General features: G+C 36.1%; 1 protein-coding gene across 1 annotated transcript; it reads left to right on the top strand.

The window, feature by feature from the left end:
- The first annotated feature begins 4,085 nt into the window (after positions 1-4,085).
- On the top strand, positions 4,086-6,014 carry LOC110752497 (Transducin/WD40 repeat-like superfamily protein). Its single transcript, XM_088248144.1, has one exon. The coding sequence runs from the start codon at positions 4,330-4,332 to the stop codon at positions 5,587-5,589; it is 1,260 nt and encodes a 419-aa protein (XP_088104270.1). The 5' UTR covers positions 4,086-4,329; the 3' UTR covers positions 5,590-6,014.
- The last annotated feature ends 14,222 nt before the right edge of the window (positions 6,015-20,236 follow it).

Genomic DNA, 20,236 nt, shown 5'->3' with positions numbered 1-20,236 from the left:
GAAAATTAATAGGAGGGGTTTTGTAAAAGCAATTTGAAACTTCAGAGGTGTAATCTCGAGTTTTACAAAAGCACAAAAATCCTCATAATGTCAATGTAAATAATTCTTTCTTAATATGTGGTCTCATTTTAAACATTATTTATTTTTAACAACTAACATATTGTCATGTCAAGTAATTTATGAATGTATCATCTTTCACATTACTAATTATTTGGTAAAAACTAAAATTTGAAAAACTTTACATTTTTTGTGATTATCATATGACAGTGAATAATTTCTTTGTAATTAATCTCACTTAATACAAAGACTAACATGCTACCAATTCATCCCCTCTCAAATTTCGAAAAACATTTTATCATAATAGCGTCTTAGGTATTATATTTCATTTAAAAAAATTAAATATTTAGTCTTACTTTGAACATCATTTATTTATAACAGCATACCCTCTGCCTGTTTTATATCTAAAAAAAGCATTTGTAAATATTTAATATTACCGCATTATATTTTGTTCATATGGACCAGGAGAGAAACATATAAATAAAGGAAACGTGGGCTACAATTCGTGGGCTTTAAACAACATTCTAGGGCTGCAATGCGAAGGCTTTAAACATGATTGATTATAAACAGATTAAAAAGGGTTGCAATTCGTGGACTGCAAAGACTTTTTCATTTTTTTTAAAACAGATTAAAAAAAGGAAATTGTAATGCTATTTTTTTTCTATGACTTATGAATGACATTAGTATGATTTAAATTATAAGGATATTTGGTTGTTAATTTTTTTAAAAAAGCTTTTAGTCTTTCAAAATTGTACCCCGCTAAAAAATTCATGGATATGCCAGTGAATGTATTAGTTAAATCAATTAAAATGGTTTATAAAATAAAAAATTTTGAATTAAAATGAATGATGTGGCACAAGACATGATTGCAATGTAATTTTCCATATCAGTTGGTATTTAAAAGTTGATAAATAAATGTAAATAACTCCTTAGTGTAGTGATTTAGAGCAAATGCTCCCCCCAAAAAAAAGTCCTGAATTTGAGTCCTAAAAAAAATAAAATAAATAAATTAGTACCTTTAGGGCTCGTTTGGTACGTCGGACTATACTGACTAATTTCTGTTAGATAGTATTAATCTATTTATGGAGAGTACTGATTGTTTATCCATAATATTATAAGGTGTTTGGTGTTGTTATGGATAAATAGTCTGACTAAGTTATACTATGTTTGGTGCTGTTCCATATAACATCAGATCATACTATTTTTTTTTACAAAAAATTCTTTGATAATTTAAGTGGAAATTGAAATTCAAATGGCATGAAATTTTTACTAAAATAATTTAAGAGATAAAATCTCATCTAAGCGCCTTAGGCCCCGTTTGGGATTGCTTTTTTTCGCCAAAAACCTACTGCACTTTAAAATTAAGCAGTTTAAGGTGTTTGGTAAAAGAAAATATCCTGATTATTTTAAAAGCAATGGCCTTTTGACAGCAGCTTTTAAAAGCAACATCACCACCACCACCACATCATCCTCCTCCTCATCCTCTGCCACCACCACCTCATCCACCACCTCCACCACCTCCTCCATCACCTCCACCACCACCACCTCCTCCAAAACCTCCAAATCCACCACCACCTTCACAACCAACACCACCACCACCACTATGCTGCCACTGCCACCACCACCACCACCACCACCTCCACAACCGCCATCCCCACCACCACCCAACTCCACCTTCATCACAACCACCACCTCCACTCCATCACTACAACTACCACCACATGATTAGTAAATAACACTTTTAATATCATGTCTATTTTAGTCATTATTCACAGTTACAATAATTTTATATTTAAATTTATCAAACGTTTTTTACACTGCTTTTTGTACTAACAGTAGTTTAAAAATATTATTTACCAAACATGGAACTGCTTTACTTTACAGCTAATTATTTTCAAAGCACAGCAGAAACAATTTTTTTTAAAAATGTCAGCAATCCCAAACTGGACCTTAGATAAAGCCTCGCTATAAAACTCTATGCCCCAATGTTTCTATTATTCTTTGCTTTGTATTGCACCTCAATACATGGTAGGTTCGATGATCCTTCTTTATCTTTACTAAAATAATTTAAGAGCGTGTAACTTCTGAATAGTTTATGAGTACGGATTGAACTTTAAACAAAACAACCTGCCCAACATAATTAATCGATTATTTTTATTTGTTTATATTGAATGCACTTTTTCCTTTATCTTTTTTAATTTTGTTTTTTATATGTATGTTTCCCTGGTGACTTCGGCCCCAGTTTCTTGGGAAACACATTATTCCACGTGAAAAAGTTTTGAAATTAATTAAAACGAAAGCTAAAAGAGAGGGAGCTTACATATGTCAATTTTCGTGTTATTATAACTCAAAAGTTAATAGCTTGAACCGACCATTTTGCCTGAAATGCGTTTAATATTTGGCCTGTGAAAAAGTAGTAATATTCTGGCTATTATTTTCAGAGCTGGTAGACCATATGATATACTTAGACCTTAAGCTTTAGGTTGAAATGCATGCTCCTAATCTTTCTCTCTCTTCTTCTTTTGTGTAATTTCCACTTAGTCGGAGAAGAATACAATTAAGTAATTGAATTAATTAAGTTGTTAATTGGTGTGTGATTGTGATTCATGTGAGCTAATAATGATAATCAGTGTTTGTTTAGAGCTTAACCAAATCACTTTCAACTATGATGCACCGCACGCCTTGTGTTTTTCCTTCTTTTTGTCACATTGTTGAAGCTTGCAAAGCAGGATTAATTTAATTTTCTAGCAAATTAAACTAATAAAATAGTGGCTTATGGTAGAAACAAAGATATTAATTTCCCAGTTTTAAGGGGGAATGTGTCAAATATCAAATATATTTGTTGTTGGTGGTAAAGCTACCACAAAAATCAGAGGATATTGGTCCAACGTTGTATTTTTTTAACACTGAATTCATCAAAACTATATAAACACTAAATTCAAATACAGATAACGTCTTTTGGTCAAATACAGATAACCCCAGTGAAATCATAAATAGAGAGTAGATGGCCTTGTTGAGCAAAGGATGTGAGTTTTATTTTGTCACTTGGGCTGCTGAGTTATATTTTGATGAAAATACCTCTTTAAAGTTTGTCACTTGATGAACGCAACCAATATATGGTATGGTTGATTTAAGCCGATTTGTGCAATCAAACCAAACCATTATGGTCTGGGGCGGTTTTAAATCATTTGACTTTTTTCTTTGTCAAATCCAAACCAAACTGACCATTACGGTTTGGATCCGCCGATTTAGGGTAGTTTGGCTAGGTTGATGTCCACCCTAGTTTTAATGAAAGTGTTGAGGACTAAAATGAGGACATTGAAAAAGTTAAGGGACTATTTGTGATAAAAATAACCTCAACCAAAAAAATAAAAATTTATTGAAGCCTTCAACTCAATAAAATGCCACTTTTACTCAACGGGTGAAATTACTACATATAGGTGATTATCTTTTCCGGAGTAGAGTTTTTTTCTATAGAAGAAGATTCATCTATTAGGCCTTCCTCAATAGGTTTATTGACATCAAATTTGCCTTTAATTAAATATTAATCATAAAATATTGCGGAAAAGATATCCCAAAAACATTATATCACAACAAAGAATTGAAAAGTAATTTTCTGAGTTTCAAAAGAAAATTCTGAGAACTTGTGGCCATTACCGTCAGTTAAAACCATAAGGAGGAACATTTCCGAAAAAAAAAAAAAAACTATGAGGAACATATTCCAATTCGTTCCTTTCTTTAAACATAACGGAATTTGGGAATGTTATTTCACAATAGCTTTCATGACAAATCTTCCCCTTTGTCTTTTTTTTTTTTTTTTTTCGAATGCTATGATTGTTCAACGGACAACCCTCTAAACAGAATAAAATATATAAATAAAACAGAATAAATTGTATAAATAAAACAGAAATAAAAGCTCTACAGCTCAATCTCCATTCATTAACAAATAAAAGGGAAGGGGCCGGCTAGTATGCGTTTTAAGTGGTCCCCTTCTCTCCCTATGGCAACCTACTTTTAATTGCACGACTAATTCTTCCGTGTGTCAAAGTAGCCGTTGCACCTCCCCCTCTCTTCCCATTTAAATATGTCCCTAATTACCAATTCTCTTTTCAACCAAGAAATCCGTGTCTCCATTCCGCTCCTCTCTCTCTCTCTCTCTCTCTCTCTCTCTCTCTCTCTCTCTCTCTCTCTTTATTTCTGATCACCATCTCTCTCTCCTCGCTCACTCACTCTGACCCTTTTCTCATCAAATCAAGGGTCAGACAATAAAACATGTTTCATCAAATCAGCTCCACTCTATTGGAAAACAAACGCCTCTCAATTCCTTTGCTCTCTGCCTCAGCAACAAGCCCTACTAGCAGCATTAGCAGCAACAGCAGAAGCACAAGCAGCGAGGTAGATGAAAGCCCGCGGGATTCAGGCCATTTCGAGCTCCAAGATCATGTCAAGTGTCAATCTCCATGTGTACCCTTTTCGGGGTCTTTCTCGTATCGATCATTGGCGGTGCTCTCTGGCCATGTAGGCTCAGTTTCATGCTTGGCCTTATGTGGGGAATTCATTCTCAGTGCTTCACAAGGCAAAGACATCATAGTGTGGCAACAGCCTGATTTGAGGCCTTTCACCAAGTTTGGACAAGGTGATGGCTCTGTCAAGGCACTTGTCACCGTTGGGAACAAGGTCTTTACAGCTCACCAGGATAGCAGAATTAGAGTTTGGAAGGTTTCACGGCGATCGGAGAATGTGTTTAGGCTTGTTGATACACTTCCCACAACTAAAGATTACTTGGGGAAGTTCATGAAGCAGAGCAATTATGTCCAAACTCGGAGACATCACAAGCGATTGTGGATCGAACACGCCGATAGTATATCTTGTTTGGCCTTCTATAACGGCTTGATTTACTCTGGATCATGGGATAAGACTCTTAAGGTGTGGAGGATCTCGGATTTGAAGTGCATAGAATCCATCAAGGCTCATGATGATGCTATTAATGGGCTGGTGGCATGTAATGGGATTGTGTATTCTGCTTCTGCAGATGGAAAAATTAAAGCTTGGGGAAAAGAGGGGAAGAGCTCACATTGTTTGAAGGGTATTTTGGAGGGTCATAAGGATGTTTCGCTTAATTCTGTGATCGTTTCTGAGGATGGTAGATGGGTTTATGGAGGCGGTTCGGATGGGGTTGTGATGGGATGGCAAGGGAGTTGTAGTGATGTTCAAAATCAAATTGAGAGCTGGAAGTTGGTTTGTGAAACAAAAGCACATCAAATGGCTGTTTTGTCTATGTGTTTGATGGGGGAGATGTTGTGCAGTGGCTCAGCTGATAAGAGCATTGGCATATGGAAGAGAGAGGCTTTTGGCAAGCTTTGTAAAGTTGGGATCATTAGTGGCCATGAAGGGCCAGTTAAGTGCTTGCAGGCATCACCAAATAATGTTGGTGGTGGTTTCATGTTGTACAGTGGAGGCCTTGACAAGAGCTTAAGGGTTTGGTGGGTTCCCAAGCCCTCTAATAATAGAGAGGAGGGAACCACAGAGTAAAAGTCCATCATCTTATGCTAGGAAATTTTTCAAGTGGTGAGTATTGATCCATTGAAGCAACCTTAGTTTTTCAAATGGTGTTTGCAGTGCCTTACAATACAGGGTCTTGTTTGTAGTTGTTGCAGAAAGATTGAAGAGTTCACTGAGGTTCAAGGGCAGAGAAAGGGGCAATTTTGAAGCCTCAAATTTGGTTTTTGTTGTAACTTGTAACATAAATCTTTCTTTCTTAACTTCATTTCAGAGAATTGGGTGTATATTTCTAGGAATACTAGAGGGGAAAGGGAAAGTGGTGTGGTTTTTTCTTTGTCAGTATAGTCATTACAATTCCTGTCAAATTGTCAATTGTATTTAGGGTTTTGATGGATTCAACAAATTAAAGAGTCAATAATATTTTCTTATAGTTGCATGATTGTGTTTTCTGAATAAAAAGTCATTTCTCATCACAATCTTGTCTTTGCTAAAGACAGACTAAAGCTAATCAGATGAATCTGGAGACATGGACAGTCTGAATATGGCAGGAAGCAGAAGTGGCTCACCAGCATTTTGAGACAGAAAATTAAAGATGTTCTTTCATTCCCAAACCCCACCAGATAAACAGAATAAGAACAGGAACAAACAGTTTGCTTAGTATAAGAGCCAAAGAATCTTTCCTTTAGCTAAATTTCCCTTTTTGGGTGTGTTTCCAACCTTACGCATATTCTTCTCATAATTAGTGGAGAAAAGCACATGCCCTGTCTACAGGACAATAGTTTAAGTCAAAGCTCTCCAGCTATTTCTCTCTCATTTGCAAGAAAAAGAAGTCACTTGAAGCAACGGATAGAATGCGTTGAGAACATAACGTGTTAGATTATATGGCGAGAGAAAATATGTATCTAAGCATTTCTCAAGCTCGAGTTTTCTAGATTTGCATTATATAGATTCTTTTTGCCTTCCACTTGATTATTATTTCTTCGTTAATCATCACATCTGCTAGTCTTAATCTAATCAATTATTCTAAAACTAACATGAATGTATAGCAATTATTGTCCAACACAAAGAAGTGAATGTTGTTGAAGGTGGACAAAGAGGAGTTCAGGAGAGTGGCACAAAACTCCATAACCCCTGCTGGTCAAAGGTTGGGAATGATCAAAATGGGAGGGTGAAGGGTGGAGGAAACTTTTTTATCTTTTCATTTCATGTTTTCATACTTTATAAAGATAAAATGGGAATTACAAAAAGAATTTTGTTTTTTTAAAAAAAATTCAGAAATTTTGTTTTAAATTATTGGTTTACAAGTTCAACCCCAAAATAAAATAAATAAACAAATTATTTTAGCTCATCTAATAGCAGCTACTCCACTTGTTTGAAGCCGCAAGCATGAACCACCAAATTTCTAGGTTCAACCACAACCAGTCAGGGCTTCGTAACGCCACTCCATGATATTATATTCTGCCACCGTTGCTACAGCACCAAGAGCACAATGGACCCCTTTATAAATAAATAAATAACTAAATAAAATTACAAATTGAAATATATAAATAAGTTGTTTAATTGATTCAGGTGAAAGGAAGGTACCCGCTAAAGCTACAAAACATAAAATAACAAAATTAAAAATTAAACAAATTAGAGCTTTGATTATGTTCCCCAAAACACTATGATTATGGTGGGATCAAGTACTAGTTTGTATTAACTATTTATTAATCAAGGTGTTGTTTTCGTCACTTTTGATTTTGTCCTTTTAATTTGGACCATCCTAGAAGGGAGTTTGCTCGCCACTTTAATCCAACGTGTATTCTCACTATCTTTCTTTATATTTGACACGTGTTTATTGACATAATCATGGTTTTATAAATACAAAGTAAAGAGTTAACTATGGTTATTCCAATGGACATATATCAAGTGTTAAGAACGATGATAAAAGTATATCTTGGATTAAAGTTGTGAGCAAAACTATTTCCAACCTAAAAAGCATAGCGTAAATCAGGAAGACAACAAAAGTTGAAGGCAAATGTAGGCTATTTATTTCATTTCAGCCAACATATACTTCATAGCAGAAGCACCTTTTTTTAGCAAACCAAAGCAACTAGCTAGGTTGAGCACTTTTGGGAAAGAATTATTAGAAAACTTTCAGAAATTATTTGTGCTTTTGGAATTGCAGGCTGATGGCTAGTGCTATATTTTTATTTTATTTGGCTTCTGAATTTGATTGACTTGTTTAAAATGCGTTTATTCTGTATTAAGATGGAGAGGCATGGAAAATAAGGGAGAAAGTGAGAGTACAAAGCAAACAGCAGCATGCACAAACACTTTTGACTGCTTTTTTCTAACAAGAAATATTATTCCAAGTACCAACCAACCAACCAAATGCCCTATTGCTTCCCTTTAAGTTTAACCTAGAAAGTGTATATAGTTTTTCCTCAAAATTAAAAATTAAAAAGAAAAGAAAATGTATATAATATAGTTACTGAGGCTACTGTAGGCGTTTCTTGGCCCATGTCCATAATTGAATGTTTGTTTGTGGGCGTTTTTCCCCACCATTGTACGGTACCAAATTTTAAAAGGAAAAATAAAAAAGAAATTTTTTTTAGTATGAATTCATTTTCACTGTTTGATCTGAAAAAGAAAAGAAAATGGGAGAATGTAAGGTTGAATTAGATTTTTAGTCCCCATAATTTGACCTATTTTGTTCTCTTTTCCTTTAAATTTTGACAATTTCAGTCTAGTACTTTAGTTTCGTTTGAAATCCAATCTAAATCATGAAATCTAGCATCAAATTAATAAATGAATTTCAATGTGGCAACTTCTCACATACAAGTTACGCTATAATTCAAGAAAAAAATGTCATGCTATGATTTTTTTATTTTTTTTATTTTTTGCCAATCAAAGTTCATTAAAACTCCAAAAATGGGAAGAAAACAAACAGAGAATACGAAGCCGAAAATGCCAAATGCATAAACAAAGTACCACAAGCACATGGAAGATTAAACTAAGAACTAGTACAGTCTAATATAACAAATCTTCTCCACACAAAATCAAAACAAAATACAAAATCGAGCCACCGTCGCCACAAAGGGACCAGAGACCGCACCAACCGCACCAATATGGCCACAAAGGAAGGGATTCACATCCTCCACAAAAGTCAGCATAGTTGCACATAGAGACCCATTGATCTTACGCCGAGAACAAAATTTCCCCAAAAAACATAAACACATCAAAAAAGAACATTCCTCCAAAAGTCACTTTCTGCTTCACACCCGAGTCCGCTTGTGCACCAAGAAGAAAACAGCAACCAATCATAACACTTGCATGGTATATACCAAAGGATCGAAATGAAGGGAGTGGAGAGTATTGGTGCAAGCACCAAAGCTAGAACCGTAGCAAGATCTCTATATACAATCCGATAAAGATGCGACAAAGCACTTAGAGAAGTAGTTGCTATATCCCAATGGAGAAACCAAATCTGGAAAAAGGAGAAGGCAAGAGTAGGAAGAGATGTTGTGGGAGAAGTAAATCTAGTTGAAGGGGGTGTTTGGCAAAGAAAGGAGGACACAAAATCAGCTTGAGATATATAATCTTAGCCCAGAGCACAAAGCTCAAGCAGTCACTAGGAGAAGCAATCAACTCTCAGAGACAACTACCAACTCTCAGAGACAACCACCAACACATCTAAACAGGCTCAAACACAAAATAAGACCAGCCCCACAAAAGAATCTAAGGCGAGGGAGGTTGAGAACTGGCAATGGAAAAGGGGGGGCGTTATGTTTTGAGAGAGAGAGAGAGGCGCTAGGTTTTTGCATGAATTAATGTTATGCTATGATTGAGTGATTGCAATGGAATTTCATTTCTTCTATGTAATAAAATTATTTGAGGGACACCCTTTAGGGTCCCCTACAAATATTTTTTCAACGATCCAGATCATCTAGTTTTTAAGTCTACATTCATTTATCATCCTTGCAAAAAATTAGACAAATTGGAAACCGTTTCGATATCCAATTGCGTCCTACAAAATGAATGAACATGGTGTTTCAAGAAAGTAATAAAATTTCAATAATTCAATTGAGTGGTCAAATGATATCGGATTCAAGTCATTTTTTGTTGAGATGATCTTTGAATGAGTATATACAAAATAGACGGTTTGGATTAGTGAAATACAATACGAAGGGGTCCTACAAGGGTGTCCCTCAAATAAGTATTTGAGGGATCCCTCAACTGATACTCCCTGTATATATATAGATACAGAAATTCTCCTATGCGGATATCCGGATATTATTATCGTGCGGACGCCATGTATTTTGTACTACCCCTCACTGCTTTCCTTCATGTTTACAATAGCATCCGCACAATAATAATGTGTGGACATCCGGATAAGAGAATAACTATATGTATATATAAATTAACAGTTTAATGTTGTACCATACATATCATATAAACAGAATCAGGATAATTGTGATTTTCATTTATATACATATACAAGCATTTGTTATAAGAATTAAATTAAATCCTAAAACTATTTATTAAACATGTTTTACTCTAAATCATTAATCCTTATGAGTCTCTTCTCTTTTTCTTTTTTTCTTCAGGAGAGCTTTGCATTTGGACCTAGGGTTTTAGGGTATAACTGCTTCAACCCTGTAGAATTCGTGCAAATGAGTTTTACAAGTTTTGTTTGGATACTTTACTGCCACAAGTAATATCTAAAGAAATTTCCAATTCAAAATCACAAATTGAAGTCATCAGTGGCACATTTGAGTTTATAACAAAACAAAATATTTATGCATATGCGCTAGCACAATGTTTGAAGCCTATTCGGGAGGACAGGCGCTATGAATCATGCAAAAGATGTCTGAGTAAAAGCAGGTGTGCAGCTTTGTAATCGTTGCCCTCTCAATCAAGAAGCTACGGTTTGGATGACAGATTGCCTCTTAAAATACTCAAATGCAAAATTCTTTGGTAAAATAGACATGGATAACGGAGTTTATTTGATAAATCCTGATTTCTATGAAAATACCCAGTTTCTTTCTTATGCTCGTAACTTGTTCACCCAATTATGTTTAAAAGCTTCTAGTGGACCGTTGTATGCTCAAGGGAAGCAAAAAATGTTAAACGGGCATACATTTTTTGGTTCTGTTGAATGCACCAAAGACCTTTCTGGCACACATTGTAAGAGTTGTCTTGATGTTGCAACAAACAAATTTCTAAGTTGTGTTTATGAAATGAGAGGTGGACGAGCTATTTTTGGAAATTGTTACATTAGACTCGAACTTTACAGATATTTTTAGGCAATCATTCTTGTTTTGTTGAGAATGGATTGTTTGACGAATCTGGATCCCAAGGTTAAACTTTTCCAATCATAGTATTTGGATTTGATCGTGTTATTTGAGGAATAATTATGTGTGAAATGCAATTGCAAGATCTTTCCTTTATTTTTGTAGCTTGACTTATGTAAATTCATCTTTAATGAGCTTTGGTTTTTGTTTTGGATCCGATATATTATTATTGCACTCTTGCAAACAACACACTAAGGTATTTTAACCCCTAAACATACCTACTTCCGTTCCATAATGAGGATAGGTAAACTCCGTTCGCATTTTCAACCGAGCACGGCCCCTAAGGTATTTTTTGGTTTGCAATATTTCTTCTTTTCTTCTTCTTCTTTTTTTCCCCTGTATTTTGATGCTAAGATGGTTAGACAGGGATTTTATGGTAAAGTTGAATTTTTTTTTTTTTGGGTCTGATTATGGTAAAGTTGATTAGTCATATAATTTCATAACTTTTTTCTTTTTCATTTTTTTTTCTTTGTTTGTTTGTTTGTTTGTTTGTTTTTTTCATGTTCTGTGCTCATTTCTTACAGAGTAGAAGTAATGGAGAAATAGCAACGCCACCGGTGCCAACTTAAATATATCCCAACTTTTAGAAATTGTATTATTGATTGAGAGTGTAATTGTAATTGATGCTGAATAGAAATCGTTGGCTTTCTGCTAGGACATGACTTCTATGGAGGAAAGAAGAAGTTAACATTGCATTGAGCTCCTCATTTCAGAGCACTTCTGTTTGTGTCATAATTTTGCATCTCCATGCCATGATTTTAGCGTTATCCGGACCATATATGTTTAAGGGCTTGTTTGAGACTAATTATAAATAGACAAAAAAGCATTTCTGTGGGGAATTACTTCATATAATCATTTTAAGTAATTATATGGAGAAGCACGTGGGAAGTGTTTCTACCAAGAAAAAGAGTCTTAAGCCGTTAAGTGAATCTTTGATATTACTTGATAGATAAATTGAAGAAAATGAAGATAAGATGTAACAATTATCTTGTGGATGCTTGGAAGGCAATACAACTATATCCGGGAAAAGGTTATTCAATCAATCAGGGAAGGAAACTTGCAATTTATTTATATTTTAATGGAAAGTCCAACTACTTTTGATATAGTAGTGCAACTGTACAAGCTTTTATTGAATGACCCACTGAAGCCATGGAAGGATCTGACGGAAGAACACTAAAGAGAACATGCATACTGATTGATGAAAACAACGGTATCTCATAACAGAACATATCATGGTATAGTTTTGTCATGATATCTTGTAGATATATCATGTGCACCACAACATATTATGTAGCCTTGTCCCCAACTTCTTGGCATCTGATATCATTCTCAAGGATTAGAAAAATAAAAAATTATCATCCATGATTGGATAAGTCTTTATATATATAGAGCTTCAGTTAAGAGATCCCTTAAATAAGCTTATTTGAGAAACATCCGTGTAGGGCCTACCATGCATTGCATTTCAATGATCCGAACCGTCTAATTTTTACATATTCCCTCAAATATCATCCGACAGGACTCGACCCAAATTCCACTTTGGAATCTGAGCCGAACCTTGTGCGTGTCTAACACATGGCGGTTGCTGGGCACACTTGACCAAATTGCCCTTCTACCTAAATCTCAAAATTCTTTTTCAAGTTAGACTTCTGCCGGAAATTCGGCAGAGTTTTCCCATGTAAAATGCTCGTTTCCCAATAACTTTCTACCTGTAAATATACAATTAACATTGAAAAACAAATCAGAATCGTTTAGCATGCATAAGACAAATAACCTGAATGGCCTCATGCCTCCATAAATCAAATAAAACATTCCACCCTTTGAATAAGAACTCAACTCTTAGAATAATGTGAATCCTTTATCAACTTCCATTATAACCCAATTGAACAAACTTTCAGCACTTAATCTTGTGGCTGTACCTAGTAACTCTAGGTTGCCTACGTACCCTTTTAAAGGGATCAAGCTATATGTAGTTCTTTCTCTTTGTTTTGTTGACAACTTAAATATTCAACTTTTATGTTTATCTCCTATTTTGCAAAATCAAATTTGAAAAGAAATTGAAAAGGAAAAGAAAATAATGAGAGGAGAATAATTGTGAATTATACAAAATTCTTAAAACTTAGAAAACTCTTAAAACTCTTAATCCTGGTACCTTAAGTAGGAAAACATATATTAAAACCTTCGCCCATAAATACCAAGATTAAATCCTCAATTTTAGTTTAAAACATCTCAAAACTTAAATACTCTCCACCCAGGCATACCCCTATTCATATTCCGTCAATTTCAAGTATCCTGTCTGTTACATCCTCGCAGGCCTCGGAACACAAAGTCAACGCGAGCCGCATTCCTCGCACGACTCAGAGGATCCTTAGTCAACCTAAGCCACATTCCTCGCAGAACTTGGGGGACATGTAGTCAACCCAAGAACGCATATCCTCGCACCACACGGTTTAGGCGTCCCGGAAACTCGTGGGGCATTATCATAAATGACAAACTGTTTCAAGGCAACTGGGGGGGGTTACTCCTGTGGTGGGTTTGAAAATCATATTCCGTAACTTATCATAAACTTTCCCTTATTTCGCCAATCCATTTTCCAAATCTTTTATCAAGCTTCCAAAAATCAGTCCTCAACTATATTTAATTTTGTACCACATACTATTGAGTACTAGCATGCATAATTCATTGACTTCAAGCCACTGAGTATATTAAATATAAGCGTATATTTAGACATTTAATTAATTCCTCATTCACGCCAAAATCCAGTTAATAAGCCTTTCATAATTTTACACAAGCAAACATAGTATAATATCCTTAGAAAGTAAAAGCGATTACTAAATAATTCATAACATATCAATAATCCAATATCACCAGTCATATTATTTGATCATACTCATAATAATAATTAATAAATAAATAACAAGATAAACTTCGAATATCCGAATAACACCCACGAATATCGTAAAACACTATAACATAAACTCATAATATAGTTCACAAACAGTCAAGCCTCGTTTACACGGTCGTTCAAGCACTTCTCGAAGGGTGAAGCTACCTCAGAAGACTCATGGTCAACTGAGGGTCAAACTTTCTAGATTGGGTCAACCGGGCCCGTGGGGCCCATGACCTCCCATTTCCGATTTGAGAGTTCCTACGGGTTCAATAAGGATTACTATACCTGTCCTGCAAGTTTGGTCCGAATCGAACAGTCGGATCGCTCACGATCGCACGATCGGACAGTTATCATTTATCTAAATTTTCAATTATTGAATCGGAGTATCCGGGACTCCGATTCTCAACCCGCGAATTCCTATACAATCTTAGAAGTGCCTTGATCAACATATTTGGAAATGGAGTCATTCTAACAGTTCAAACCAATTGAACCCGGATAACGCCTAATAGGCGTACTATCCATTCGATAGTCAAACGGTATCTAATTGCTAATCCAAGCATACCGTCGTGCTCGAGATGACATGAGGAGTATTTTGGAACTCTATGATTCACCACCAAGTGGCCCAAGCGCCGTCACTTGCCACGGGCAGCAGTGGGTGTCTTGAGAGATTTTTCGGTGACGGAAAATCTACAAACCACCGGCCAATACATATACCAACACGTTCAGACTAATAAGGAGAGCAACTTTTGGTCTTGGACCACGGCCAAAAAGTGGCCGAAAATGGGTGAAAAAGGGCCAAAACCGTTGGCCCAATATGGGTATTTAAAACAATCTTCAAAACTTCAAAATTAACCAAAACTAAATACATAAATAGGTAGAGCACAAAGAGGGGATGAATTTCCACACCTCACTCGTCGGATTATGTGGCCGGATTCGTCGGAAAATGCAAAAATACCGCTGGAAAAGCCTAACAATTTCTTAGCTTCGATTCGAGCTCATCATCAACGAATCGGATCAAGTCTTGGGTGGGTTTTATAGAGGACGAGAGGAACACCTTTTGTGAAGGTGGCGAGGCCAACCGGTGAACGACTACGTAGATTTTGTGGCTTGGAAGTCGAACAGTCACTGTTGCTATAGTGAGTGTCACAAGTGGAGATGAAGAAAATGGCTGAAGCTGGAGGAAGAAGAAGAAGGGAAAAAAATAAATAAAAAGAGCCCAAGTTACTGTAGCGGGTATTGTAGAAATAAGAAGTTTAAAAATTCCCTTTACATCCTTTTCGTTTTTAGACCTTTCTTTCTTCGTTATAACTCGGAATTGGGCTTGCCGCATGTCTACGAACTCGTATCGTCGAGCTCTACGCAACGGCGTCACTCAAATCTCCAAATTCTTTCCCAAATAAAAAGTCAACTTTTAAACCCATCAAAATATTTTTGGGGTAAAATCGTCTTTTATTTAAATAAATTAATAATTAAATATTAATTTAGGATCATGTTGTTATATCATCTATGCAAAAAATCAGTTGAATCTGAAACCATTTGATCACTCAATTATATTGTTGTTATTATAGTCTTTTTTTGAAGCACCGTGTTCGTCTATTTTATTGGTCCCAATTAGATGCCTCAATAATTTTCAAATTTCTTGATTTTTTGCACGAATGATCTATGATTGAAGACTTGAAAAATAAACTGTTTGGATTGTTAAAAAAGATCGTAGGAAACCTTAAAAGGTGTCCCTCAATAAAAGGGAACATATATATAAGCTAGGCCAATGAAAATATTAAGTTCTCTCTTTTACTGATTTTAGTGTGAGAGCAGGCCTTAGTTGAAAGTAGAACATAACTTTTTTATTATAGAAAATATGGTATTTCATTAAACTGAAAGGAACATTACATGGTAAGAACTAGCATGTTAACAGCGGCCTTGTTAAAACCTTTCCATAGAAACAAAATCCTGGGGTAAGAAAGAGTACCACCCATTCTATTGACTAAACAGAAGAGTCAAACAACTTATACGAAACAAACCACCTAAAACCCAACCACAAAATTCTTAAAACAACATTTCATTACTGCGTAGGTACTATCAAAGAAGTCCTCCTATGATCTAGAAAAAGCATCATAGTTCTTCGTACAAAGTCAAAAACGTACTGTGGGTATCAGAATAGATCCAGCCAATCACTAAACCACAAAATCATTGAAACACATCCCATCACTACGCGGATACTGTCAAAGAAAGCCTCATATGATCTAAAGAAAGCATCATAGTTCTTTGTACAGAGTTAAAAAAGTATTGTGAGCATCATAACAGATCTAGCCAAACACCAATCGCCACCTCCAATTTTCTAGATCCAGAACCCCAGATGACAAGTAAGGGAGACCAAGATTGGCCTCTTAGCCTGAAGAAAATTCCAAAGAAAGATCTTCATAGTAGGAATGTTCATCGGTTGTTAAGCCCACGAACGTTCTAAAGGAGAATTATTAGGGAGATCTTGGAGACCCCTCGAGGTTGGTCTCCTCCGCCTTGTCAACAAAATCCTCAATACAAAAACTATGCTTACTAGAAAAATCAATGCCACTATTAGATGCCTACCACCAGTTTTACCACGCTTCGGATTCCCTCTTAGTGTCAAATACTTGTCATCAACTTGAGCAGAAAAGGCAGTGGCCATCTCCATAGCTTTAAGATGGAGACCCCTTACCAGCGACTGGCTTCTTGGGAACCTAGAAAGGAGGCCAACGCAGCCACCCCACGAAGAACAAAAGAGTTAAAAAACGTCATACCCAATTCACCAAGAAGAACCCAAAGAGACAATCAGAGAACATTGAGAGAGACGGCGTAGAGAATGAGTAAAGAAAAATGGAGAAACCCTAACCCTAGCCGTCAAGGCTCTCCTCGCGTGAACGAGAGAGCAACCCAAGTAGAACATACCTTGTTTTCTCCACTTAGGCGCTTCATAGATACATGTCGACTCAACTGCTTATACATATGGAGACTCAGGAGCAAACGCTTTTGATTTTGGACACTGTTCAACTTCGAATTTCTACAAGGATGGCCACTTCAAAGTATAAGCTTCAGAGCAGAAAGATTCAAATTCTGGTAAATCCTTAAGTTTGATAGAAATCAAGTCCGGAAATATCAATTCATCCTCAATACTTTCTCCTTTTTTTGCCTCTTCAACAATTTTCTCCCTCACCCTACATTAGTGAACATCTGTTTTATTGTTGGGGCCTAAAATGTCAAGAGAAGCCCAAGAACATTTAAACCCAATATAACATACAATACTTGCCACATGCTAATCCAAATTGTATTTTGAGAATTAATTTAGTAAATAAATATAGATGTACTTTTATACAAGTTGGAATAGTGTACATGTCTTGCTAAGAAAATATCAAATAAATTCGTGCAAACTAATATATTTTCCTATGCTAAACTGCCAGAAAAGCTTAAGTGGGCCCAAGCGACATATATGCCTGGGACTTGCTGAGCGGGTTGTGTTGTGGATGGTTAAAGTGTCCATAAGATTCATTGAAGGATCAGACAATGGAAGTTTTAGGGTTGCTTGGGAGTACCAAAACTTAAGCCCACTTTCCTGAGCCTAATTACACAAGCAAGCATAGACAAAACTCCCAACCTCCTCCACCAGCGTTAAACCACAACTACCAATCATATTCCAATATTAAAACCATGCACACTCACATACCCATTACTGTACACACAGTCATTACTGCACACTCACGTACCCATTGTTATGCATTACTGTACACTCTCATAGTAATCAAAATCCTATGCATCCCAGCCTATAACTAGAAGGAGAAGGAACGCATAAAACCACAACAAACCAAGGCAAAGGTAAGCTCATCCTCTACCTGGAAACACCCAAAAACCCAGGCCTTATCCATTCCAAACCCGGAAACAAACCAAAGCAGTAACAAGAGGCAAGTTCATTCTCTAGATGTTGTAACCACCCAAACCCCGAGCCTTACCCTTTGCATCATGCTCATACCCCTTCAGGCCTTAATCATCATCCAAACCCTTACCAAGATCATAGCAGCAGTAACAAAAATAAGCATCCTCTAACTACTGGAACTACTAAACTCAAGCATCAACCTTTCCATGCCGTTCCCAAAACACCACCCAATCATTCCACAGTACACTGCCATAATCATCCATTTCTCAAGCAAATCGCTATCTCTTGTTAAACTTATGGATTCTTAGCTCCTACGCCACAAGCCTCTCATGCCAAGCCTATATGTAACATCAATGTGTAGCCACTGGAGAAATCCAAACGGTCGCCGGAGGCTATTCAGTTCTCCTGCAAGAATGTGCCCTAAGAGCCAATACATTTGATGTAATCTCCTTAGAATACATTTCGTATATGATAAATAAAGGGCAATCTTATTTTGTTATTTTTTATATCGTGTAAAGAAACAAATGTCCATGGTGTACTAAATAAGAGATAAAGTAATCTAAAGAAGTTTAGATTTGGGAGACCTTTTATCTCTAACTGTAGTATCCCAAAATGTTCCTAATCATAGGATTATCAAATGGGAATTGATAAACCGTCAAGATTGTCACATATTATGTATGCTCAATAATGAGGATGGTTGGTCTCAAACCATTTGTGTAGTTGACACTAGTACAAGTAAGTGGGTGCTCATTAGTGAATGAGTACACTGAACGCGATCAACTGTAGTTCTCGTATGGAGTATTTATCTATATGTCAAACGAGAAGGACCGTATTGCATTACAATTCCAACTGAATAGGTTCTTCATCTATTCTAATTAGCTTGGGTATCCTTGATATATTGTTAGATGTCACTCTTGGCTCGTGGAAGTCCAAGGATTGATTGTGATCGATCCAAATAAAGGAAGAATTAAAAAGGGGTTTTAATTCCAGTTGGTTAGAAAGAGTTCTAATATTTTCCCACTGCCTTACTAAATTAAAACCTAATGGATCACACACCTTAAATGATTAACTTTGAGTAATACAAATGAGAATGACGAATCAATTTGATTGATTTGATGTGGATGATTTACTACGTGTAAAAACGTATTTGGGCCTCGGTAATAGTTAACGGGAAGCCCAAATGGTTGGGTAAGGTTTAAATGTCATAAGGCCCAATTTTGGAAGCCCAATGAGATTTGGCCGAAAATGCTTAAGTAAATGTGTATGGGAATTGTTTCCATAAGTTCATTAACAAACACAAATTATAACTAAGAAGGAAAAGGGTTTTCTACGACAATTGAGAACATTAAAGAAAACTTAGACAGTTGGAGGAAGAGAAAGGAAACGTGTTTGAGAACATGGAGAATTTTTGGAAGGGAAGAGAGAGGTGTTTGAGAACTTGGAGAACTTTGGGAAGAGAAGGGAGAGGTGTTTGAGAGCCTTAGAGAATTTGAGAAGGGAGAGGTGTTTGAGAGCTTTAGAGAATTTGAAGAAGAGAAGGGGGAGAAAGTGTTTGAGAAAGAAAAGGGAGAGGAGCTCTAGAGAGGTGTTTGAGAGCTCCCCTCCTTGGGGTGTGTTTACAAGCTTGGAAAACCTCACTATTTATAGGCCTAAGGGGAGTCAAAATCTGAATTGAGTATGCAATAGAAAATCAACTTCTTTTCTTATTTGGCTACTGTTGCAGCTCCCACTTCATCTTGTTTTATTTCTTTTGGCTGCTGCAAAACTCCACTAACAAATCCCACCACAAACAATTAGCTCATGCATATGTCATGCATGACAATGCATTGCAGTCTTCTTTTGGGCTTGTTTTGGGCCTGTTCCTCAATTCTGAAAAATCTGGAAAAATATGGATCTTGAAGCTCTTTATCTTATCTTTCCAACCATATGCAGCATAGCTCAAGGAAAAATCGGAAAGGCCTTCAAATGTCAGTTTTGGCATAGTAACACATATGCTGTCGAATTTGACCTTAAGCTATCAAAACTTGCATAACTTCCTCTAGAAGATTCGGAATCATGAACCGTAAAATTCTTCAAAACCTAGACTTCTGCATCTTTCCAATCATGTTTGGCTCATTATCTGGTTCTTCCTGAGCAAGTACAGTCCAATCCGTGAATTTGACTAATCTGCAGACACAGTTTTGAGCTCACTTGACTCCAAAATGCATTAAATGAGTCTCAAAGCTTAATACACTGAAACAAACACAAAAGAGATTAAAAGCACAAGTTTAACTAAAAAACATATCCAAATTATTAGTTATAGGGGTACAAAATGATATGTAATTATGCACTGATCACTTGCTAAATTAGAACCTAATGGATCGCACACCTTAAATGGTTAACTTTGAGTAATAAAAATGAGAATAAGAAATCAATTTGATTGATTTGATGTGGATGATTTACTGCGTGTAAAAACATATTTGGGCCTCGGTAATAGTTAACGGGAAGCCCAAATGGTTGGGTATCAAGCCCACGGGCTTAAGACACCTAAATATTATGGTTTAATTGTCA

Source organism: Prunus avium, chromosome 2, assembly GCF_965620075.1.
Source record: "Prunus avium chromosome 2, drPruAviu1.hap1.1, whole genome shotgun sequence".
NCBI lineage: Eukaryota > Viridiplantae > Streptophyta > Magnoliopsida > Rosales > Rosaceae > Prunus > Prunus avium.
The sequence above is the reverse complement of the archived record's forward strand: the minus strand, read 5'-3'. Positions and strand labels throughout refer to the sequence as shown.